The sequence below is a fragment of the Dipodomys spectabilis genome, unplaced genomic scaffold, assembly GCF_019054845.1.
Source record: "Dipodomys spectabilis isolate Male_0828 unplaced genomic scaffold, ASM1905484v1 ptg000363l, whole genome shotgun sequence".
In the NCBI taxonomy this organism is placed as follows: Eukaryota; Metazoa; Chordata; class Mammalia; order Rodentia; family Heteromyidae; genus Dipodomys; species Dipodomys spectabilis.
Window position 1 is genome coordinate 5,278,580 of NW_024871040.1, and position 25,393 is coordinate 5,303,972.

Genomic DNA, 25,393 nt, shown 5'->3' on the forward strand with positions numbered 1-25,393 from the left:
TCTGTTTCCAAGTCATCCATGTTTCAAGGTAGCCATCATGTGTTAGTTCCTGAGTATTTCCAGAAAGGCTACCCTTAATGCTATACTCAAGAGTCAGGTCAGCCACAGAAGATGGCTTCATTCTGACCTTTGTCCAAGGCAGCCACGAGAAGACATTTCCTCTTAACCAAATGTACTAGACTTCATGAATTTAATAGGACTCTTCAGGATGCTCAATCCAAACATATTTTAAGAGAAAGCTGAATAAGTTTCCATGGGGAAAAAAGCATGAGCCTCATGCACATGAGGCTTTCCTACACATACCACTGTGACTACCCTGGGGGCCAACAATATACTGTATCACAACAAGAGAAGAGAACTTCTGGCCTGAGTTTGTCTATTTCTTCTCCTACCCCAAGAAAGCAACCATAATTTAAAGGCATGCAATAGAAACACCAAGAGTACATCAGCCATCCTAGGGCTGAAACCAGGAAAAGAGCCAGCACAAAACCACAAGATGGGGTGGGGCAGCACCTACTTAACCTGTACATAAGGACCCAGAAGAGCACCTTGTACCTCCTCTACTCCAATGCCCCTCCCAGGGCCTTTGAGGGAGAAAAAAGTTTTCTCCTTCACTCTTCTTTTTATAGAGAATCTGCCGTTCTAATAACTATACAATGCTAAACCATCTCCTCATTCTTTTTCCCTGGTCTCCTTGCTATAGGCAGGGAAACTCCAAACTAGAGACACTCCAGCACTCCAAGCAACCAGTCCAGTTCCACCACCACATTACCCACCTGTTGGGGCAAATACAGATGTCATGCATGTAGAACTTAATGGCCTTAGACTGTTCCTTGTTTTTGAAATGATAATCAGCCAAGAGGTAGTAAAGCTCATTCACCACTGGAGGAGAGGGGTCTGCCCCTTCTGGAAGGCAGGGAACCTGGGATGTAAGAGAATAAGAATGAGAAGAAACAAAGCCAAGGATTGAGTTATGACCTACAAACTCAGAACTGTTTGATCATAACAGACCTCCCAGCTTTTCTTAGCCCCAGCATCTAGTACAGAGCAAAAAAGAAGCCAGGGTATATGTACAGAAGTCCCACAGGATAAGGGATGTGAACATCCTCATTACCCCCACATCTTCACGTCTACTGAGGCCCACCTCAGTTGAGGTCCCCTCAATGTAGGCGGACACTTTGTCCAGACTCAGTGTTGGCTTCTCTGTGCGAGGCACAATGGTAGCAATTCTCTTTAGGAGGTTGGCCAAGTCAGCAGATACGGTGCTGGTCTTGTAGCTGTCAAATTCAGGAAGGGTCTTGGGCTTAAAGTACTCAAACATAAACAGGGCATCTTCCCATATAAGATCCACCTTGAAAAAAAGACAGAAGGCAGACTCATAATTTGATTAAGGTACAGAAAAGAAGAAAAAGTTCCTTTATAGACGCATACTATGCCAAATGTAAATGAAGTTACAATATACTAGAGAGCCTAAAACATTTACACTTCTTAAAATCTTCATGCCCGGAGTTGGGAAGGTGACTCAGTGGTAGAGTGCTTGCCTCATATGAATGAGGCTCTGGGTTCAATTCCTCAGCACCACATAAACAGAAAAAGCTGGAAGTGGCGCTGTGGCTCAAGTGATAGAGCACTCACCTTGAGCTGAAGAGCTGAGGGACAGCGCCCAGGCCCAGAGTTCAAGCCCCATGACCAACCAAAAAAAAAAAAAAAAAACTTCATACCCAATGTAATCATCAATCCAAGTGGCTTTAAAAAACAAACACACACACACACACACACACACACTTTGGAAACTGTGCTTGTGCCTCTGAAAGACCATGTGGTTTAGCAGACAAGGAGGCTCAATCCTGAATGGAGATGTCGAGCTGGCCAGTAACCTCTTCATACTTCAGCTGTCCACCTAAAAATTAACTGAGTATTGGCTCTAGGCCAAGATAATTCTAGAGAGGTGCCAGAATGGAGGGTAAGAATGGAGTCCCTGTCCTAAGGGGCTTACATTTTAGGGGCTAGACTTCCTAAGATGGGAGAACAGCTAACTGTATTGAGGAGCTATGAGATAATATAGTGTCCTGAGAAACCAAACTTAAAAAAGAGGTAGTAGCCAGGTGCCAATGGCTCACACCTGTAATCCTAGCTACTTGGGAGGCTGACAATAGGAGGATTTCAGTTTCAGGCCAGCCTGGGAAGAAAACTCTTCTCAACTCAAAGCTGGGCATAATGACATACAACTGTCATCTCAAGCTATGTAGGAAAAGTCTAAGAAACTCCATCTCTATAAAAGGGAAGCTGAATATGGTGGTTCATACCTGTGGTCCCAGCTACAATGAGAAGCCCAAAGTAGGCAGACTATGGTTCAGGCACATGTGCAGGTAGGAAGAGAGACCCTATCCTAAAAATAGCTAATTAAAAAATATGGCTGGCCGGGCACCTGTGGCTAATCTTAGCTACTCAGAAGGCTGAGATCTGAGGATTGTGGTCCAAAGCCAGCCTGGGCAGAAAAGTCCGTGAAAGGGGCTGGGAAGGTTGGCTCAGTGGTAGAGCGCTTGCCTTGCATGCCTGAGGCCCTGGGTTCGATTCCTCAGCACCACATAAGCAAACAGAAAAAAAAAAGAAAAAAAGAAAAGTCCGTGAGACTTAATCTCCAATTAACCACCAGAAAACCAGAAGTGGTACTGTGGCTCAAGTGGTAGAGCGCTTGCCTTGAGCTGAAGAGCTGAGGAACAGTGTCCAGGCCCAGAGTTCAAGCCCCATGACTGACAAAAAAAAAAAAATAGGGCTGGAAGTGCAGACCTCTGTGGTAGAGTGTCAGCCTAGCTATAGTGCAAGGTCCTCAGTTCAAACCCCAATACTACCCCCCATAAAAAAAATTCTCAAAGGAATCATGCATATCAAACAAATTGACTATAAATAAATCTATGGATAATTGTTGGGCTGAAATTTTAAATCATTAGAATATTATGAAGATACACCTTTGCAAGGACCACTCCTGCCCTTTAGTCAGACATCATCAGACCATCTACTTGCTTTATCCTGTACAACCCATACTGGGACTGTGGAGCTGTGACTAATCTGATGTCCTTCAAAGAGATTCTGCTTTTCTGGAACTCCATTCCTCCTTATAGTTATCTCCTCTCAGGCCTGTGTGTCACCCTCACCTGTTGGGCTGAGTGTTCCTCTAGGTACCTGGCCTTGCTCTTCTTGCTGGGGAAGCTGTACAAGCAGTAGAAACATTGCTCCAAGGCTGTCTCCAGCTCCTCCTTGTAGGGGTGAGTATCTTCAGAGGCAGATGCAGCAAGCTCCTTTTGGAGAACTCGAACCTACAGGAGGCAGAAAGAGATGCCTAAGGAGAAGGCCTGCTGTCACAGCCTCGTTCTGTCAGAGCAGGACCCCTGGAGACCATCTCTGTTTCAACTCTTTTAACCTAAGGAGGCAACGTTTAGGGCCTCTGCATGACTAGATTCCAAAGACTTGTTTCCAGGAAGAATTTCTTATCTCAATAGTCTTACTCTGGGCAGCTCTGGCAGTAGTTCCTGCTGGACTTGCAACTACCTTCTTCCCAGCACACCTAGCCAGTCACCCTCAAGCCACTAGAAGATATTTTAGGCTCAGGTAACTTCTTCACTCATTTATTTAGCTATTCATTTGCTAAGTAAATACTGATCACTTTTTTTCCCTTTTATTTTCTTAGTCTATTTTGCTTTATTTTGAGACAGTTATCTTACTGTGCAGTCAAGGCTGACCTGGAATTCATGATTCTCCTTCTTAAGCCTCCCATATACTGAGATGCTAAGAATGCACTACCATGCCCAGATGCAAATTTCTATAGTGTCAATCCTGAAAGAGCTGCAAAGGCCCATGTGTTAAAGGCTTGATTTCCAGCCTCTAGAGATATTGGGAGGTAATGTAACCTTTAGGAGGTAGGGGTCTAGAAAAGAAAGTTAAGCCAGTTACTGGAGGTAAGCTCTTGAAGAGGATATTGAGACCCCTGTTCCTTTCTGTCTTTCTCTTTGCTTTCCCAACATCATGAGGTAAAGAGGCTCCTTGTGCTATATGCTCTATGGTGTTGCCACAGGCCCAAGGATGATGAGTTCAAGTGACCCTGGACTGAAATCTCTAAAATTATGAGCTACAATAAACCTTTCCTCCTTTAAGTTGAACTCAAGTATTTTGCCACAAAACCAGAAAATTAACAGGAACCGAGTAGAGATTTCTGTTAAGTTTCAGTAGCCACATATATGCAGTAAAGTCAAAACAGCACAATGGGGGCCCCCTGGTGGAGGGGTGACAAAGCAAGACAAAGGAGCCAATATGGCTCTTTAGGATCCTCCTTGGTATCCCCTCCTCACCAGCCCCAGCCCTGAACTGGCAGCTCATGGCCCAAGGGGATTACTTACATAGAACCTCAGCAGGGCCCCATCTGAATTGCAGCACCAGGACCTCCTACCCAAGTACTCATGGGCTGTGTTGAGCAGCATGAGAGAAGATGGGAGCATGGGAGTTTCTGATATCCCTGGAGAAAATTCAGACCAACAATGAGTTAACAAGAACACATGCACCTGAAGGATTGCATGGTCTCGTCTTTAGGGAGTTTCTGTCTTTACCACTGTGGTCACTGATTTTCTTCCTTTCCTCTAATCTATTTTGAATAAGAAAGAAGTCAATTGGTTTTATTGAAATAATACATGCATATCAAAAAAGCAATGTGAGCAGGGCACCAGTGGCTCACACCTGTTATCCTAGCTACTTGCAAGGCTGAAACTAGAAATTGTGGCTTGAGGCAAGCATGGGCAAAAAGTTCAACAAACAGCTGGGTGAGATAGTACATGCCTGTCATCCCAAACTATGTGAGACATTGAGATCAGATAAATGGTGATTTCAAGCCAGTTGGGGCAGAAAAGTCCATGAGATTGGCAGAAGCAGCTCACTGTGGTGATATATACCTGTCATCCCCATGTCTTTCCCATCCTGATTCATGTTTGGTTTATTGACTTCATCCTTTATAAATTTTTTTTTTGTATGTGCCAGTTCTGGGGCCTATATGCTGTTGCTGAGCTTTTTCACTCAAGACTAGTGCTCTACCACTTGCCACAGCTCCACTTCCAGTTTTTTGATGGTTAATGGACATAAGAGTCTCATGGACTTTGCTGCCAGGGTTGGGTTCAAACCTTAATTGTCAAATCTTTTTTTTTTTTTTCTTTTTGTCAGTCACTGGGCTTGAACTCTGGGCCAGGCACTGTTCCTCAGCTCTTCAGCTCAAGGCTAGTACTCTACCACAGTGAGCCACAGTGCCAGATAATAGTCTCACAGACTTTCCTGCCTGGGCTGGCTTTGAACTGTGATGCTCAGATCTTTGCCCCCGAATAGCTAGGATTATAGCCATGAGCCACCAGAGCCTGGCTGATCCTCAAATCTTAGCCTCCTGAGTAAGTAGGATTCAGACATGAGCCATCAGCTCCTGGCTCCTCTAGACTTTCTGCTCGCAGCTCCTGTAGACTTTCTAAGTGTTCAAATATATCATGAATGAATTTTCTGAGGTACTCTCCTACATATGACCAGATTGCCTGTTCCTTAAAGCTACAATTTAAATTCTACCTCTGTTTTTGCAGAAGAGAGCCATTTAGGTTTTGTTCTCCATTCTGAGAATCGCCTTGGACTTATCTCCAACTGTCAGTTCCTTCAGCATCTGCTACAACTTTAGGACTCACATACTTCCTGTGGGAACCATATCCAAGACTAAGCAGCATGACAGTACAAAGAACTAGCTAACCTCAGTCCTACATGGAAAGACTGTTCTGTGCCAGGCAAAGCATGGTTTTTCAGGCCTGCATCACAGTTCAAGTTCTTTCTGCCCAATCCTTCTTCCTGTCCTTCTTTCTAAAAGTATGATGCCTATATAAATCCTGCTTCAATATGTGCTTCTAAGAGCTCAGTATGACAGTGCCCTTACCACGCAGCTAAAAATAGGTTTTAGTTTTGAGTTTCTTCCTTCAACAGTCTGGTCACAGGGCAATGGCAGAACCCAGAAGCATTGGCTAAGGGTCAGGATGACATGGAGAGGCTTCTCCATCTACCTGCTCTCCACAAATGAAAAGATAATAACATTCTGCCAAGAATTTGGTCTACTTAATTTACACCTTCCTTCAATTCACCTCATAATAGATAGCAGGAAATAGAGCCACATTTTCTGTCAGTCACCAGAATCTTTTCTTTCTTTGACATACTTTTCAAACTCAGACATTTGTGTGTTTCTCTTTCCTTGTTTACTTTCTGGTCATTTGTTAAAAACCATTCCCATAAGCTGCACACTACTGGCTCATGCTTAGCTACTCAGGAGTCTGAGATCTGAGGACTTGGAGCTAGCTCAAGCAGACAAATCCTTGAGACTCTTATCTCCAAATTTTCTTTTTAAAACCAGAACTGGTAACTATACAATGGAATTACACAGCCATTGGGAAGAATATTATGTCATTTGTAGGGAAATGGATGGACCTAGAACAAATCATGTTAAATATAATAAGCCAAGCTCAGAGAGATAAATGGTGCATGTTTTCTCTCATATGCAGAAGCTAGATCTAATAATAAATTATACAGGTCTCTAGGCATTCACACACAGTGAGATCAAAGGATACTCTTCCGAGAGCAACAGAAAGGCACAATGCCTATGTGCATCTGATCATACAAAATATTTATCGAAATGAACTCCAAGAAGTGGAAACGAGGTTTTTTTTTCTTTTTTGATGTTTTTGGGGTTTTTTTTTTGTTGTTGTTCTGTTTGCTCACTTACATGTTTTGGGAATGTAAGGGGAGACACAGAAATGGAGGGACAAAGGGTAAAAAAAAAATGCAGCAATAATACTCAGTGGACACTATGTTTAAAATTAACTATATAACTTGTGAGTGGAGGAAGGGAGGGAAAAACTGGGAAAGAGTTAGGGAAGGGGTGACATTATCCAAAAAGAAATGTACTCTTTACCTGACTTAGATAACTGTAATACCATTATATATAACCTTTATAATAACAATGAAAAAAATTTAATAAAAAAATTAAAAACCAGAACTAGAAGCTCAAGTGATATAGTACCAGGATGAGTGAAAATGCAGAGCAAGTACATAAAGCTCTGAGTTTAAGCCCTGTGTGTACACACACACACACACACACGTACACAGACACTTACACGCACACACGCAAGCATGCACGAGTGCACGGGCGCACCCCTCAGGAAATCCTTATCTGACCACACTTGTCCCAGACTAGTCAGGCCCATCCTGCTATGCATACCCAAGGTCAACTAGTGTTTTTCTTTCACTGAATTTACCCAAAAATATTATTTTTTAATTTTTAAAAAAAAATTTTGTACTCTCAGGGCCTGGAAACTGCTTCTGTGCTTTTTTTTTTTTTTTTGGTCAAGTCTAGCACTCTACTACTTGAACTACAATACCACTTCTAGCTTTTTCTGAGTACTATAGTTTGCTGGAGATAAGAGTCACATGGACTTTCCTACCTGGACTGGTTTTGAAGCATGATCAGATCTCAGCCTCCTGAGGAGCTAGGATTACAGGAGTGAGCCACCAGCACCTGGGTTTATGTTTATGTTTTTACTGGTTTCCTGACATCTATAGATGGGGAACACCAAGTGGTTTCACATCTTGTCCTACTGAGCCTCACAGTTCCTGGGTTAGGATCTTGGAGCGCTGGGGCAGAGGCCAGAGGCAAAGACACATAGATCAAAGCCCACCCAACCAAACCTACTGCCGACATACCTTCCTCTGCTGGGTTCTGGAGCTGCTGCTGATGGCACAGGGAGTGAAAGGTATCTTCCTCCTGCCAGATGATCCTGTGCAGGATGATCCATGGCAGCACTGAGGAAACATGGGGTTCCTTGGGCTCCTCCTGCACAGCCATGCTGCAGTCAATGACCTGGTGGAGGGCACTATATATGTCACAGTAGGACAAGTTCTGCTACCAGCCCTCCTGAAATAAGCGCCTTTGCAGTTTCCTCTAGAAAAGTACCCAGGGAAAGAGAGCCAGAGACAAGCTATGTGAGCACTGAGAGTCTGTAGGGTTACTACAATGAGAGCAAACAGGGCAACAGGGAGTTGCAGAAGAGTGGTAGGGCAGACAAAGGTGGGCATTTAAGAGCAGGACACAAATGAATAGCTATGGTGTGTCAAATATCTAGAGAGGGCAGCATGTGAAAGCAGAAGACAGACATAATTAAAGGCAAAGGTCCTAGAGGGTGGCCCATAATGGCTATAGCCAAGGAAGAAGCAGGTTCCTTTGGCAGCACACCATCCAGAGGGAATGTGAGGAGTTTTAAGCAAGGGAAGATACATATCTTTTTTTTTTTTTTTTAATGTTTGTCTGAGATCCAAACTCCAACTCAGTACCTGATGCTTTCACTCATTGGCTGTTGCTCTACCAACTGAGCCATGCTTCAAACCCCGTACAGACTTTTATAAATCTGTTCAGGAAAGGTGCTTTTGGGGCAGGGTACTGACTGGGAAAGGTACAGAGGAAGGAAAGACTAAAGAGTATGTGCTATCATGGTTTGTGTAAGAGATAGCAGCAGTGGCCTAGACTATGGCAAAATAAACATGGCACAGGTAAGAAACAATAGCTAGAGGTGTGAAGATTATGGGTTTGGCAGGATTTACTGATGATCTGAACAGAGCTGAGGAGAAAGTTGAAGATGGCTCAGAAAAAAGTTCTCTACTTAAAGCCTGTCTGGATGATACAGAGTGCTGTGACTACATTTCAGTTTTAAGTACCAGGATGATTTGGGTGATGGAAAGTACTGGCAGGTAGTCAGGTCTGGGCTCTAGCCTCGACTCTGCTTCTGGATCACTGAAAGCAACACAGTGGCCTCCTGTTTGAGCTTGTTTCTTCATCTCTGGATAAGATGTCTGGGAGAATTGTGTAGGGTCGAACGCTAATCATTTCTAATACCCAACCCAAGAAATATTTGCAACTTGTACACAGCCACCAACTCAGATTCCTAAAAGTTGTAGCCAGAAAGGCCAAGTCATCCCCTTTGGTCTGCCTAACTCACAATGAAAGCCAGAAATCTACAGAAGAAAGGAAACATCATAGTAACACACCTGCTGGGTCAGGGCAGGGAGAGAAGCAGCCAAGGGTTACCTGGATAAGATTGTTAGTAAGCCGAACAAGGCCAGTGGTGGAGGATGATTCCTTTAGGATGCTGCCAGTGCTATCCTCAGATAGTGCCTGCTCAATGCCCAGCAGTAGCTGGGTCACTGTGGCCACCCACTCCTCCTTGGTTGTAGCCTCACTGGAGTTCACCATCTGCTGGACAGCCTCATTCAGAGCCACATCAGAGCACTCGAAACATTGCTGATGGTCTTTCAACCGGAGCAAGGAATCCTAAGACAGTAAGAGGTGAGATGAAAGGACTTTGTGAGCTCAGCACTCTTGGGACTCAGACCTGGCCTAAGTAAAGCTGGGGTAATAAAAGGAAGGACAGTGCAAAAAAAAAGGAAGGTTTCCTAGTGCAGCATAGGTCCTCTGGGAAGGCAGATAATGACCTCTGTGTTAGTGTCCAGTAGTTGATGACATCATCAACAAGAGCAATCCAACAACTGAGCATTGGAACCATCCCACAGAAGTAGAAGGGCTGGCTTTTTCCTTCCTGTATATCCAGATATCCCTCCCACACATTGCCATGCTAGGTTACCATACAGCATGCAAATCAGGTCAGCCATACCTTACCTGCTGATACCACTTTGGGCCTACCTGACTCTAGAGTTAGGAGTTAGAGGCTCCCCTCCTACTCCTCTTCTCTCTCCCAAACCAACTCTTTCCTCTCCCTTTATAGGGATGAGACACCTCTATTTATTCACAGTCCTAACTCTTAACTATTTCCCAGTTCAAGAAAGGAAAGGATTAAGATGCTGCATGTAATCTGAACAAAATGCTGGGACAAGATTGGGGTCTTTCCAAACTGAAAGGGAAGGGTCCATTAAGATAATACATTTAATGTGATAGTAATAATAACCATAAAGGCCTGGACATTGTCCCTTAGGAGTTTGGTTTTGGGGTTTCTTTTGGGGGGGGGGGCGTATTTCTTTTTCTTTTTTTGTCAGTCGTGGGGCTTGAATTCTGGGCCTGGGCACTGTCCCTCAGCTGTTCAGCTCAAGGTTAGTGCCCTACCACTAGAGCCACAGCACTACTTCTGGCTTTTTCTGCTTATGTGGTGCTGAGGAATCGAACCTAGGGCTTCATGCATACAAGGCAAGCACTCTACCACTGAGCCACCTTCCCAGCCCAGGGCGTGTTTCTTATGGCAACTGCTCTACCACATAAGCTACAGCTCCATATCCAGCTTTTTGGTGGTTAATTGGAAATAAAGAGTCTCACAGACCTTCCTGTCCAGGCTGGCTTCTAACTACAATCCTCAGATTTCAACTTTCAAGTAGGTAGATTACAGGCATGAGCCACCAGCACCCAGATTTATATCTATCCATTTTATATCTACTCCAGAGTTAAGTTAAATAACAAATAGAAACAGGCTGAGCATGGTGACACAACTCTACAATTCTAGCTACTTGGGAGGTGAAGGACCACAAGTTTAAAGCTAGCCCACACAAAGTTAGCACAGACTACTTCTCAAAAATAAAATAAAAACAAGGTGCCATTGGCTAAACTCTGTAATCGTAGCTACTCAGGAGGCTGAAATTTGAGGATAGTGGTCTGAAGCCAGCCCTGGCAGGAAAGTCTGTAAGACATTCTCTCTCTCTCTCTCTCTCTCTCTCTCTCTCTCTCTCTCTCTCTCTCTCTCTCTCTCTCTCTCTCATCAGTCGTGGAGATAAGAGTTTCAAGAACTTGGGGCTAGGAAGGTGGCTCAGTGGTACAGCGCTTGCCTTGCATGCATGAGGCCCTGGGTTTGATTCCTCAGCACCACATAAGCAAAAAGAAAGGAAAAAAAAGCCAGAAGTGGTGCTGTGGTTCAACTGGTAGAGCACTAGCCTTGAGCTGAAGAGCTGAGGGACAGTGGCCAGGCCCAGAGTTCAGGCCCCATGACCGGACCCCCCCCCCCCAAAAAAAAAAAAAAGAGTTTCATGAACTTTCCTGCCCAGGCTGGCTTTGAACTGTGATCCTCAGATCTCAGCCTCCTGAATAGCTAGGATTACAGGTGTGAGCCACTGGTGCCTAGCCTGTGAGACTCTTATCTCCATTAAACTACCAAAAAAGCCAGAAGTGGATCTGTGACTCAACTGGTACAACATTAGCCTTACACAAAAGAAGCTTAGAGACAGCCATTAGGCACAGACTTATAAGCCCAGGACTGGAACCAGAAACAAATAAACAAACAAACAAATAAATAAAATATAGCCACATAAACTGGGTGCTGGTTGTTCATCTGCAATCCTAGCTATTCAGGAGGCTGAGATCTGAGGACCATTGTTCAAAGCCAGCCCAGGCAGGAAAGTCCAAGTCCATAAGATTCGTGGTTTTTGCTTTTGATTTTGCCAGCCCTGGGGGTTGAACTTAGGGTGTGGGTACTGTTCTGAGCTCCTTTTTGCTCAAGGCTAGCACTCTACCACTTGAGCAATAGCACCACTTCTGGCTTTTTCTGTTTATGTAGTACTGAGGAATGGAACCCAGGGCTTCATGCATGCTAAGCAAGCACTCTACCACTAAGCCACATTCCAAGCCCCATGAGATTCTTATCTTCAATTAATGGTAGGAAAAGCTGGAAATGGCACTGTGGCTCAAGTGGTAAAATGGTAGCCTTGAGCAAAAAGGAGCTCAGAGACAGTGCCCAGGCCCAGAGTTCAAGCCCCAGAACTGATAATATATATATAAAATAAAATATAGCCAGGTGCCAGTGGCTCATACTTATAATCCCAGCTACTCAGAAGGCTCAGATATAAGGATCTAAGTTCAAAAACAACCCCAGGCAGGAACGTGATGAGATGCTTATCCAATTAACAAAAAGGCAGAAATGGAACTGTAGCTCAAGTGGTAGAGTGCTAGCCTTGAGCAAAAAAGGCTCAGAGACAGCATCCAGGCAATGAATTCAAGTCCTAGAACCAGCACAAAACTTTTAATTAAAAATAAAATTTAATTAAAAATACAAACAAAAGGACTAGGGTTATGGCGTAAGCAGATGAGTGCTCACCTAGTATGTAGGAAGCTCTGAAGGTTCAATCCCAGTACTGCAAAAAATAAAAACTAAAAAAAAGGCAACGAAAACAGCCAAGCATGATAGCACATACCTATAATCCTGAGAGGATCACAAGTTCCAGGCCTGCCTAAGTTATATAGTAAGACTGTCTTAAAACAAAACAAAACATCAATAAAAAACAGATGAATGGAATTCTCATCATTTTTTTTCTCCTCTGACATGCATAAGTTCAGAGTTAAGTGCAGGGTTCTCTTTGAACCACACAGACCTTGTACTCCTGGGTTCTAACACTCCACTAGTCTTAATCATAATCTTAATCTGTCTATAGACTCTTCCTGGAAGATCGGCTGGTGGCCTGAACTTCCACTTTTCTGTTTTGTTATGTGTCTTCTAGGACTACCTCAAAGTCTTGAGAGGACTAACAAATATACAAGTAAAGAAGGTACAAATAGTTGTAAGGGACCCAAAGTGGGGAACACACACACCTGCAGCAGAAGCAGCTGGGCTGGCCTCTCAGGAATGGAAGTCATAAACTCCAGGTGTTTGGCCTGGTCAAATCCACTGGTACACAAAGTAGGGCGGAGTAGATGCACAACAGCCTTGTAGTCACCAGCCTCATAGAGCCGCTGAATCTCCTCCAAAGACTGGCATCGCTCCAGTGACTTCAGGTTCTTATCAATCTGAAAAAGGCCCAGAAATGTTGCCTCGTGGCAAGCCCCCATAGCCTTCCTGAATCTGGCTTCCCAGATGAGGACGCTAAAATTAGCCTCTAAGCCCCTACCCACAGCCAAAATAATATTAAGCTGTCTGTTAACAAATCAGTGTTCCCACAGAATATATATATGACTTTTAAAGTATTTATATTAAGGCCAAGGGATACAATTTTCTTTCTTTCTCCCCCTCCCTCCTTCCCTCCCTCCCTCTCTCTGTCCCTCTCCCTCTCTCTCTCTCTCTCTCCCCCTTTCTGGCAGGACCCAGGGTCTAGGGATAGGCAAGAACTCTATTACTGAGCTATGTCCCCAGCCCTAAGGCATCTAATTCTTTAAAAAACAAACACAATGCCAGGTCACTGGTGGCTCAGGCCTACAATCCTAGCTACTCAGGAGGCTGAGATTTGAGGATCCCAGTTCAAAGCCAGCCTTGGCAGGAAAGTCGTGAGACTCTTATCTCCAATAAGCCACCAGAAAACCAGAAGTGGAGCTGTGGCTCAAGTGTTAGAACATTAGCCTTGAGCTGAAGAGCTGAGGGACAGCATCCAGGCTCAGAGGTCAAGCCCTATGGCCAACAAAAAACAACAACAACCAAAAAGAGAAAAACATACAACAGGTCTACTGCTCACTCTGTTAAATACACTGTTTGGAAACACACACACACACACACACCCCAAGCTGGACACCAGTGGCTCATTCCTGTAATCTGGGGGCTAAGTTCTGAGGAAGACAGTTCAAACAAAGCCAGACTAGGTAGAAAAGTCTTAAAGACTCATCTCCAATTGACCATCAAAAAAGCTGGAAGCAGACCTGTGGCGAGAGTGGTAGAGTGCTGGCCTTAAAAAAAATAAACCAGGGACAGCACCCAGGCCCCCTGAGTTCACACACACACACACACACACACACACACACACACACACACACACACACACACACACACACACAGCACCCAGGCCCCCTGAGTTCACCACACACACACACACACACACACACACACACACACACACACACACACACACACACAGCACCCAGGCCCCCTGAGTTCACCACACACACACACACACACACACACACACACACAGCACCCAGGCCCCCTGAGTTCACACACACACACACACACACACACACACACACACACACACACACACACCTATAGAAACAGAAGGGCTCCAGAATTAAGATCAGCCAAAATTGTCAGTCATGTGGTCAAAGATCAGAAAACCAGACTTGCAGAGCCATAGAAAATCAGGGTGCCCAACTCAGAAACAGACTAGAGGTTGGTACACATTACCCATCCCCAAAACACTCTTCACAAGGGGCCTGATGCAGTCTTAGCACATAGGCAACAGGGTACTATACCTGTTATTGTTCTGAAATAAAGCTCCAAGAGTCCAACAGGTTCTTTCATCCACGTGGACATATGAGAGATGCAGAACTTCTGCAGAACAGAGGTGGTACAATACAAGTACCACTCAGATGGAACCTGGCATAAATGCTCTGACTGCTATCTCAGCCCATAGCCGGACCAACTTTGGTCTGCACCAGTTGATACATTCCAATAGAGTTACCACCACATACATGAAAGCTGAGCAATAACCTGTTTTAAACCATGCTAGCAGAAGAGTCTACACCTTCTGTTACTTGAACAAGCTTTCCATTAGAAGAAATCTGTGGTTCCTAATGTGGCAGAGCTGTCTTTCCTAGGCCTGTGGACAGTTCGTTTATCAAAAATGGGTCAAATCAAAAATGGCCAACTCAATAAACTTTGACAAAAAAAACAGCATTAAAAACTCCCACTCGGTAGCTGGGCTCACGCCTGTAATCCTAGCTACTCATTGAGATCTGAGGCTCACAGTTCAAAGCTAGCCAGGGAAAGAAAGTGCATGAGACTCTTATCTCCAATTAACCACCAGAAAACCAGAAGTAGTGCTGTGGCTCAAGTGATAGAGTGCTAGCCTTGAGCTGAAGAGCAGGCCCACAGTTCAAGACCCACAACTGACAAAAACAACAAAAAAAACTCACACTCACCTCCTCCAGGGAAACAACAGAGTCATTATGGAGGTTGGGCAGCCGGATGACAATGTCTCTTTGCTCAGCTCCTGCTTTTGCCTGGATGGCAGTGGTGTTCTGGAGCATTTCTGTGCAGATGTCATAGTTCTCCAGGGCCTGCTCCATGTCTCCCTAGTCAGAAGGAAAACCACAAACGGGGAGAATATAGAAAACTGATTTGTCTGTGTCAAGTTTCTTAGTTGTTGATCTCATCAGATTATGGGTGCCCTTGGCAGGGAGGTAACCAGTTATTGCTATATCTAAAAAAGGGTTTGGCACATAGCCTGAGCTCAAAGAACATTCATTGAGTGATTGAATGAATGAATGAACCATACCACAATTCTATGAGAGGAAATATCCGTGCTATATTGTAAGTAAAGACATAGATAACGTGTGAGTAAGCCAGGTATCTAGCAGAGCCAGGTTTAGACCCTAGGTCTGTCCTAGTTCTAGAACTGATGTTCTTCACAATCAACAATGTTGCTTCACTAAGACTAAACTACTGCTGCTGAGACTTAGCAATCTCTGGCTCACCCTACCAATTGTACCAGGTACTAATCAGTGTTAAGTGCTAGAGAATAGTAAACCCACTCTTGTCTTCTAGACCAGGACCCAAGGAGAAGCTTACCTAGAACTCTCACAATATATACAATAGTATTCTCTAGAAAGCTCTGCCTCTGTTCATGTACTTGCTTACATTCTCTCATTGGAGCATAAATAATGATTTAACCAAGGCCATCTTAATTACGGATGAACAGGAGGCAGAGGAGATCCCTTCTAGAACTTTGTGACTGAGCTGAAGTGCTTTGTAGAGCAGAAGTCATACTTGGGATTCTGATACACTGACACTTCCCCACAATGTCCCACTTCTTCATGCCAAGCCCAGTGTGTACATAAGTACTGCACAAAATACATGCAGTCAGCCATACGTCCCCAATATGGTCAATTTTCAGTCCTCTCTGACAGATGACAAGGCATGCTATGACCATAGAACCAACCTGCAATGCCAAGAAACGAGCCTTCAACCAGTAAACACGCACAACAAACTCTAGCCAGCCATCTTCAAACAGGTCACGCTGGGATGAGGCGAACGAAAGCTGCAGGAGGTCACCAAGGCAGTGGGTTCCCGGGAAGTCAGGCCCAAATCTGCTGTTTGCCATACCAGCTGGGCAGTTCCGAGGAGACACTAAAAACCATCAGGCCAACAAATCACCCTCATGTGTGGAATACAAATACCCTTTTTCTCTCCAGAGTAATGTAAGCTCTCAATGTCCATGAATACCCCAAGTTCCTTGAAGCCTCCTGAGCAGCAGACAACAAAGAGATCAGATAAGTCAGACAAGAGTCAGCTGAGAGGGAAAGGACCACTAATTTCACAAACTAAGCTTTAAAAGTATCTATATCCGGAATGGGATGTGGCTTAGTGGTAGAGTGCTTGCCTAGCATGTATGAAGCCCTAGGTTCTATTCCTCAGTACCACATGAACAGAAAAAGCCAGAAGTGGTGCTATGGATCAAGTGGTAGAATGCTAGCCTTGAGCCAAAGAAGCTCAGGAACAGTGCCTAGGCCCTGAGTTCAAGCCCCGGGACTGGCCAAAAAAATTAAAAAAAAAAAAAATACATATATATATATATATATATATATATATATATATACCAGGTAGAATTTAAAAGTTAGGACAAGCCTTGTATCAGTGGCTCTTGTTGGTAATCCTAGCTACTCAAGAGACTGAGATTTGAGAATCATGGCTCAAAACAGCATGGGCAAAAGTCTGTGAGACTCTTATCTCCAATTAACCACCAAAAACTGGAAGTGAAGCTGTTGTTCAAGTTATAACGAGTGCCAGCCACCTTTGAGCAATCATTCTTAGGGACGGCACCTATGCCCTGAATTTAAGTCCCAGGACTAACACCAAATAAAATAAAATAAAAGTGGGACTGGGAAGGTGGCTCAGTGGTAGAGCGCTTGCCTTGCATGCATGAGGCCCTGGGTTCGATTCCTCAGCACCACATATGCAAAAAGAAAAAAGCCGGAAGTGGCGCTGTAGCTCAAGTGGTAGAGCGCTAGCCTTGAGCTGAAGGACAGCGCCCAGGCCCAGAGTTCAGGCCCCACGACTGGACCCAAAAAAAAATAAAATAAAATAAAATAAAAGTCAGACCCAGGGCCTGGTGGCTCATGCTTATAATCCTAGCTACTCAGGAGACTAAGATCTGAGGATCATGGTTCAAAGCCAGCCCAGGCAGGAAAGTCCATGACATTCTCATCTCCAATTAATCACCAGAAAACCAGAAGTGGTGCTGTGGCTCAAAGTGGTAAACCTTGAGCATAAAAGCTCAGGGACAGCACTCAGGACCTGAGTTCAAGCCCCATGACCAAAAAAAAGTCAGAATGATTGATATAAGCAGGGAAAATGACAGGGGATACATAGATACATAAAATATAAAGAAGCCACCCTAAAGTAGATTATTTCCATTTTCTTTAATCCTGAATAACAGCATAAGGGGTCAGAGAGATTTCTCTGGGATCCTGGAACAAGGGTGGAAGAATGACAAGTCAATCCAACAAAGGCACCCACAGTGGGTATTAGTCTGAATTCCCTGACTCAGCTGCTCCATTTCAGGTTCCTCCAGCCTGCTGTGGTTTAGAAAATCACCACTGAACATGAATATTTCTACCTGTAGAGCTTCTGCCTTTGGTCAGCAGCCATTGGTCCAACTGGAGCTCCATGCAGGATAGAGACATCAGCATCATGTCCTGCAGGACAGGCACAAGAAGGTCAGGAAGAAGGTCACAAAGATTCACTCTAGAGGTAGAAGACTAAACTAAAACTTATTTTTTGATAAAAAACAAAATTTTTCCATATACCTACTTTCCATTTCCTAAGTGACTATTTGACAAGATATAAAAAGAGGAACATGACCCAGTACCAGTGGCTCACATCTGTAACTACAGCTACTGGAGAGGCAGAGACCAGGAGGATCAAGATCAGCTGAGACAAAATGTTTGCAAGACCCCATCTCAATCAACAGTTGGGCATGGTAGTGAACCTGTCATCTTAGCTACATGACAGGCTGAGATGAGAAAGATTACTATTCTGGACCAGCTCAGACAAAAAAGTTTGCAAGGCCTCCTATCAAAACAAAAAGGCTACACCAGGTGCCAGTGGCTCATGCCTGTAATCCTAGCTACTCAGGAGGCCAAGATCTGAGTACTGTGGTTCAAAGCCAGCCTGGGCAGGAAAGTCTGTGAGACTCTTATCTCTAATTTACCACCAGAAAACCAGAAGTGGCACTGTGGCTCAAATGGTAGAGTGCTCGCTGAAGAGTACAGGGACAGTGCCCAGGCCCAAAGTTCAAGTCCCATGACTGCCTAAAAAGAAAAAAAAAAAAAAAAGGCAGGAATGTTTTCCCACTTACAGCAGGAAACATAAACAGGAAGATCACAGTCTAGGCCAGTGCAGGCAAAAAGCAAAACATTTCAAAAATAACCAGAAAAGGGGCCAGAGGTATGACTCAAGCATTAGAGTACCAGCTTGGCAAACATGAAGTCCTGAGTCAAATTCCAATACTAAAACGAAAAAAAGGCGCATGGATCTTTATAGGGATAGGATTGGGGAAAAGAAGATCTGTATTTAGAGTCTGTGGAAGAGACTATGTGTAAGCCCAGATATTGTATCTACACTACAATATTCAAGCCTTCAAAGCACCCAGGGCTAGACACGAGTGGCTCACACCTAAAATCCTAGCTACTCAGAGATCTAAGAATCATAGTTTGAAGCCAGCCCAGGCAGGAAAGTCCATGAGACTCTTATCTCCAATTAACCACCAAAAAGCCAGAAGTGGAGCTGTGGCTCAAGTGGGAGCATGCTAATCTTGGGCATTAAAAAAGGGGAAGGGGGCTAGGAATGTGGCTTAGTAGTAGACTGCTTGCCTAACATGCATGAAGCCCTGGATTCGATTCTTCAGTACTACATAAACAGAAAAAGCTGAAAAAAAAAAAAAAAAAAAAAAAACAGAAAAAGCTGAAAGTAGTGCTGTGGCTCAAGTGGTAGAGGGTTATCCTTGAGCAAAAGAAGCTCAGAGACAGTGCCCAGGCCCTAAGTTCAAGCCCCAGGACCATCTCTCTCTCTCTGTGTCTCTCTCTGTCTGTCTCTCACACACACATATACACACACAACCTAGGGGATATTTTTATTCCCAGGGGTATATTACCCCAGGGCACTTCAGGAGACTAAGGCTTAGTGATAAGGAGGAACCTGCCAGCAGGCACAGTAGGAAATGGGAAATGATCAATCTAAGTTGCCAATAGAGGCCAAAGCCTTGGCTCTTGCTGATCCATACCATCCCTGGTGGGGGCAAGGCTCAGCGGGCAAAAGCCTAGAAGCAGACCCTGAAGCAGACCCTGAAGTAGGGTCTTCCCAGTGAGGGAACACTCACTGTCTCACATCACCACCATGCCCAACTATTGGTTAAGCTGGGGTATCATAAACTTTCTGTCTTGGATGATCTGTTAATTCTAACCTAACTCTCAGCCAGAAAGACAACCTAGGTGGACCTGGATAGTTCCTCATGCTCCTATCAACACCGACATTTCACCTCCAATAGTAGAAAAGGTCCAAAGCATACCATATTCCTTTGAGCTTTGGGAGGCACCAAGAGAAGGACCCTGGGATGCAACATACATGCTTAGACTGCTGCAGGCACTCACTCCCACTGAACTCAGTACTTGGTCCTCTATACTACTATTTTCCTATCTGTTAAAAAAAAAAAATCAGGCTGGATGCAAATAGCTCACTCCTATAATCCTAATTACTAAGGAGGTTGAGATCTGAGGATTACAGTTGTTAGACAGCCTGGGCAGGAATACCCATGACTCTTATCTCCAACTAAACAGAAAAGGCTATAAGTGGAGCTGTAGCTTGACTCAAGTGGTAGAGTGCTAGCCCTGAGCAAAAAAATTTAGGGATAGCAGCCAGGCCCTTAATTTAAGCCCTGGGACTGGCACCCCATAAACATTATACACACAAAAATCAGGGTCAGACATGCTTGTACTCTCAAAGTAGATATCAGGAAAAACAATGGTTCCAAATGCAAGGGGCATTTGGAATAAACTGAGGATAATGATGCTTTGTCTGTCATCCCAGCTACTCAGGAGGCATAAACAAAGGGAACACTGTCCAGGATAGCTCAAATAAGAACATGGGACCCTACTCAAAAAATAACTAAAGCAAGCTGGGGACCAGTGGCTCACGCCTGTAATCCTAGCTACTCAGGAGGCTGAGATCTGAGGATCACGGTTCAAAACCAGCCCGGGCAGGAAAGTACATGAGACTCTTATCTCTAATAAACCACTAGAAAACTGGAAGTGGTACTGTGGCTCAAGCAGTAGAACACTTGCCTTGAGCTGAAGAGTATAAGGACAGAGTTCAAGCCCCATGACTGACAAATAAATAAAATAACTAAAGCAAAAAGGGTTGAGGGCATAAATCAAGTAATGGAGTACCTGCCTAGCAAGTATGAGGCCCCGAGTTGAAATACTAGTATCATAAAAAAAAATAGGGGGGTGAGGGTGGGGCTGGGAAGGTGGCTCAGTGGAAGAGTGCTTGCCTTGCATGCATGAGGCCCTGGGTTCGATTCCTCAGCACCACATAAGCAAAAAGAAAAAAGCCAGAAGTGGTGCTGGGGCTCAAGTGGTAGAGCGCTAGCCTTGAGCTGAAGAGCTGAGGGACAGCGCCCAGGCCCAGAGTTCAGGCCCCACGACCGGACCCAAAAAAAAAAGGGGGGTAAGTCAAATGCTTCCTTTTCCCTAGACTCTCCTAGATAGCGTCCTCCCACTTCAGAGTAAAAAACAATTCTAGCTGGGCACTGGTGACTTATAACTATAATCCTAGCTAGTAAAAGAGCTGAGATCTAAAGATCATAGTTCAAAGCCAGCCCAGGCAGACAAACCTTTCAAGAGATTTATCTCTGATTATCTAGCAAAAACTGAAAGTGGATGTGTGGCTCAAATGGTACAGCACTGTCCCTGACTGAAAACGTCAAGTAAGAATGTGAGGTCCTCAGTTCAAGCCCTAGTATCAGCACACACACCAAAAAGACACCACTACAACTCCTCCCCACAACTAACATTCCCTTCACCCAGTTCATCCTGTCACTTCTGACCCAGAACTCCTATTTCACCACTGGTAATAGCCATTTACAATCACTCACCTGACAGCAGCCTCCTGACAGCCCCTACCTTGACTCTTACCCCTGAGAATATCCTCCACTTAGCCACCAGGCATCTTTCTGGGCACAAACTAGATCTTGTGACTTCCTGCTTCAAATCCCACAGTGGTCTAGGTTGCAGACCCACAAAGAGATGCATTGAGTAGGCTGAACACATCAGCCCTACGTTCATGGACTGTTCCCACTACTGTCCCCTGGTCATACTCTGACACTCATCCTCAAGAGGCCAAACCTTGATGTGCTTGTTGCTGCAGTCTCTCAGCAGTGGGTTGGGCAGACTGGTGCTGTGTCTCCTCCAGCTGTGATAGACATTGAGCACAACCTCCGCCAGACCAGGTGGCCACCTTAGCAGGAACTTGTGGCCCATGCCCTTCAAGTAGCGCATCATCAGCTCCAGGATGCCACCATTGGTCAGGTTCTCCAGTAAGAACTCATGCACATCCTGCTTCTCTGCCCGGGGAAGAAGAACAACCTTATCTGAAGGGATCTTTCATGCCCAGTCTCTCAATCCCTTTGAAAGAAGATAACCTGTGTCCTCCCTCCACCATTCAATCCAGGTAAGCACAGTACTACATTGTGGTGCTGAGGTTAGGCTGCCAGGGCTCAAAGTCTAGCTCCACCTCTCATCACCAATGAGCAAGCCTCTTCAAATTGCCATGTCTAAGGAATCAAAAGTGTTGGCCTCTGAGTGCACTGAATGAGATCATGCACACAAAATACAAGGCACCTATGTCTGGCACACAATACACATTCAACTTAGAAAAGCCAAGTCTCTGAATTTACCTTTAAGCATTCAGCCTCAGGCAGCAAAGCAAGTAAGAGCTGGGACATTTAAGCAGGCTGCCTAGAGGATCACAGGCATCTTCTGGGCCAAAAGTTTAAAACAACAACAACAACAACAACAAAAGAAAAAAAAAAAAAAAAGCCCAGGAGGAAATGTCTAGCAGTCACTAACCACACTGCTGATTCCTACCAGATTCCATGAATGTGGCTGAGTCAAATGACAGTCGATGAGGTCCTAAGCTTGCAAAGGTTTCCAGCTTGGTTTCTGACTGGACTTCATAGTTATTAAAGGGATCATCTTCCTCCTCAGGGTCCAGCTTTCTTAACCTGCATGGAATAAGCCAAAGTCACAAAATCTCCATTATCCACTCGGATATAATTGCTTCTGGTAGAGAAACTAAATCTGAATTTCTGAAGTAGACTAAAATAGCCGGGTGGCAGAGCCTAGAGCCTGTGCCTCTGTGATGTTCTATCTCTCTTCTCTTTGTGAGGCAACATCTGATCTGTATCTTCACTTGCTCATTTATTCCATCAAAGGATGATTGCTGAGCAATGGCCATATACCAGGCATGGTCTAGATGCTGGAACACAGCTGCAAATGTGAGAGATTCCACCTGTAGGAAGTTTAACTTCTATGGGAGAGGGAGACAATAAGCAGATCTAGCCAGTGGCTCACACCTATAGTCCTAGTTACTCAGGAGGATGAGAGCTGAAGATCATGGTTCAAAGCCAGCCCAGACAGGAAAGGCTGTGAGACTCTTATCTCCAATAAACCACTCAGAAAACTGGAAGTGGCGCTGTGGCTCAAGTGGTAGAGCGCTAGCCTTGACCTGAAGAGTTGAGGGAAAGCACCCAGGCCCAGAGCTCAAGCCCCATGACCCACCAAAGAAAAAAAAAAAAAAAAACAGATCCACAAACACCAACAACTCAAGCAAGACTAATCAATGCAGAATTCTTGCTTGAAACAGAGTCACAAGAGCCTTGCCTTATAGCAGAATCAGAAAGAATGCTGTTCTGGCTAAACGCAAAGGAGGCAGTCTGGCCTTGCAAAGAGTAGGACAACAGCAGGTAAAAAGGCATAGGCCAAAGGAGCACCTATAGGCCTTCAGAGGAGACTAATGAGCAGAGACAAAATGGCTGGGTGGGTGAGAGTGGGAAAAAACACCAAGCCCATCTGAGCTTGATCCCTCCATAGCTGCTCATAAAGCTTTGGACCTGGCTTAGACTAGGGAAAGCTCTCCTAGAAGGTACCATTCTACAGATGCCTCTCAAAGACTATGTTTTGGTTAACCTGTGACTTTCCTTACACTAGACTTCTGCAGCATGAAAACTCAGGGAACTTATAAATGTCTTCATTCACTTATTTCACACACACACTAGGGAAACTTCATCAGTCAAAACGCCACAAGATGCCTGACGTACTGAAGTGAACACTGAAACTTCACAGAGAATCAAGAACTGAAATAAAGATGATAAGGTTAGAAGCACTCCATATAAGGAAGGTTAGAGAAGAAAATCTCAAAATAGAATAGCAAAGTTAAGGGAAAGGCTAAGGGTCATCAACCACAGCATAATCCTACAGCTATTCCAAGGGGAAACCTCTACCACTCTAGAAAAAACTCATCAGAAGGCATTGCATCAATAAAAGTGACTGCACCTTTTCTTCTCCTAGGCTTCTCTAAGAAACATTAAGAATTAATGAAATCAGCCTGGCTCTGATAGATCACACCTGTAATCCTAGCTACATAGGAGCTGAGATCACAGGAACTCAGTTCGAAGGCAGCCCTGGCAGGAAAGCCCATAAGACGCTTACCTCCAATTAAACTCCAAAAAAGCTGGAAGTAGAGCTGTGGTTCAAGTGGTAGAATTCTAACCTTGAGCTAAAAAGATCAGGGACAATGCCTAGGCCCTGAGTTCAAGCCCCAGGACCCGCGCACGCACACGCATGCGTGTGCGCACATAAACACACACACACACAAACACACATACAAAATTAGTGAAATCAAGGAATGTTCCTTCGCAGAACGTAAGGGAATCCTGATAAGTCTAGAGGAAATCAAGCAGCCATACATTCTCTGGAAGAAGGAAAACTGCTTTCTATGGGGTTACCATGGACGTAAGTCACTGCAATCCTAGTCACTCCAGCAACAAGTGAGTGTCTATAGGTGCAGCCTCTTCTGAGGCTCCAAGAAACAAGTACCAGGCTCCTAAGTGATGAGCCAGTCACAGCTCCTGCCTCAAGAAGCTCAGAGTCAACAGGAGGTAAGAAACATCCATGATCTCAATCTAATGAGAGATGTGGTTTGCATATTTGTACAGATGTTAGGTGCCCAGAGGAGAGGATATGAGAAAACAGAAATATTATTGGAGAAGAAGGCTTGTAGGCGGTGCACTTGCTTATTTTTGTGACTCAGAAGGAATGTGCACAGTACCTGGATGGCAAGAACTTCACCAGAAGCTCCTGGAAGTCCACTTTCTCTTCTTTTTTACACTTGGTGTTTCGGACCCGAGCAGACCTCCTCTTTGCTGTCTCTCCACTCTCTTCTGCAATCTTCTTCCGCTTTACCCCTTTCTTGGACTTATCTCCCCCAGACATATCACCTTTATAAAGAGTGCAAATTAAACTCAGATAATGTGGAAATAGGAGAATGCTTCAGTCCCCCTTTACCAGAACATAAATTTTTAACATTCAAAAATCTTCTCCAACAGCAAAGAGCCCTAAATAAAATTAATTTAAAACCCCTAATTTGCCAGGGGCCAGTGGTTCATGCCTATAATCCTAACTACTCAGGGGGCTGAGATCTGAGAATCACAGTTCAAAGCCAGCCCAAGCAGGAAAGTCTATGAGACTATGATCTCCAATTAACTGCCAAAAAGTAGGAAGTGGAGCTATAGCTCCAGTGGTAGACTGCTAGCCTTGAGCAAAATGAGCTCAAGGACAGTGCCCAGGCCTTGAGTTCAAGGCCCATGAATAGTACGCACGCACGTGCACATACACACACACACACACGCACACGCACGCACACACGCACGCACGCACATATAACCCTCACCTCTTAAGTCTCACATTCTGCTCAAATGTAAGATCCATAGTGTTCAGCACCCCCAAACCCCAGTTCTAGTCCACTGTAAGCCTCTAAGGCCTCAAATGATATGGCTGGGATGTGTGGCAAGTTGCATTGACCCCATACAGGATCCTATGAACACCTGATAATATGAAAACAGCAAGAAAATTGGAAACCACTTAAACAGCAGAGGAATGCCACATGTGATTAGGGAAGAAAGGTAGAAGCCGTGTGCCTGAAACTTTTTTGGTGCTGTTTTCTGGGGCTTCAATTCAGGGCTTGGGTGCTGTCCCTGAACTTCTTTTGCTCAAAGCTAGTGCTCTACCACTTGAGCCATAGCTCCACTTCCAGTGTTTTTGGTAGTTTAATGGAGATATAAAGTCTCACAGACTTTCCCATCTGGGCTGTCTTTG

The 25,393-nt window shown here is 44.6% G+C and overlaps 1 protein-coding gene across 1 annotated transcript in view; it reads right to left on the reverse strand.

Annotated features, from left to right (window-relative positions):
• The window catches only part of Cabin1 (calcineurin binding protein 1), a 147,688-nt gene that overhangs the window by 90,888 nt on the left and 31,407 nt on the right, over positions 1 to 25,393 (reverse strand). The window contains exons 10-22 of the mRNA XM_042666163.1: positions 24,348 to 24,516; positions 22,106 to 22,242; positions 21,365 to 21,582; positions 17,581 to 17,659; positions 15,904 to 16,091; positions 14,885 to 15,037; positions 12,632 to 12,826; positions 9,140 to 9,382; positions 7,762 to 7,918; positions 4,395 to 4,510; positions 3,156 to 3,317; positions 1,145 to 1,351; positions 777 to 922 (exon numbers count right to left, since the gene is read on the reverse strand). Of these exons, the coding sequence (XP_042522097.1) occupies positions 777 to 922; positions 1,145 to 1,351; positions 3,156 to 3,317; positions 4,395 to 4,510; positions 7,762 to 7,918; positions 9,140 to 9,382; positions 12,632 to 12,826; positions 14,885 to 15,037; positions 15,904 to 16,091; positions 17,581 to 17,659; positions 21,365 to 21,582; positions 22,106 to 22,242; positions 24,348 to 24,516 (2,170 nt within the window). The remainder of the gene's footprint in view (positions 1 to 776; positions 923 to 1,144; positions 1,352 to 3,155; positions 3,318 to 4,394; positions 4,511 to 7,761; positions 7,919 to 9,139; positions 9,383 to 12,631; positions 12,827 to 14,884; positions 15,038 to 15,903; positions 16,092 to 17,580; positions 17,660 to 21,364; positions 21,583 to 22,105; positions 22,243 to 24,347; positions 24,517 to 25,393) is intronic.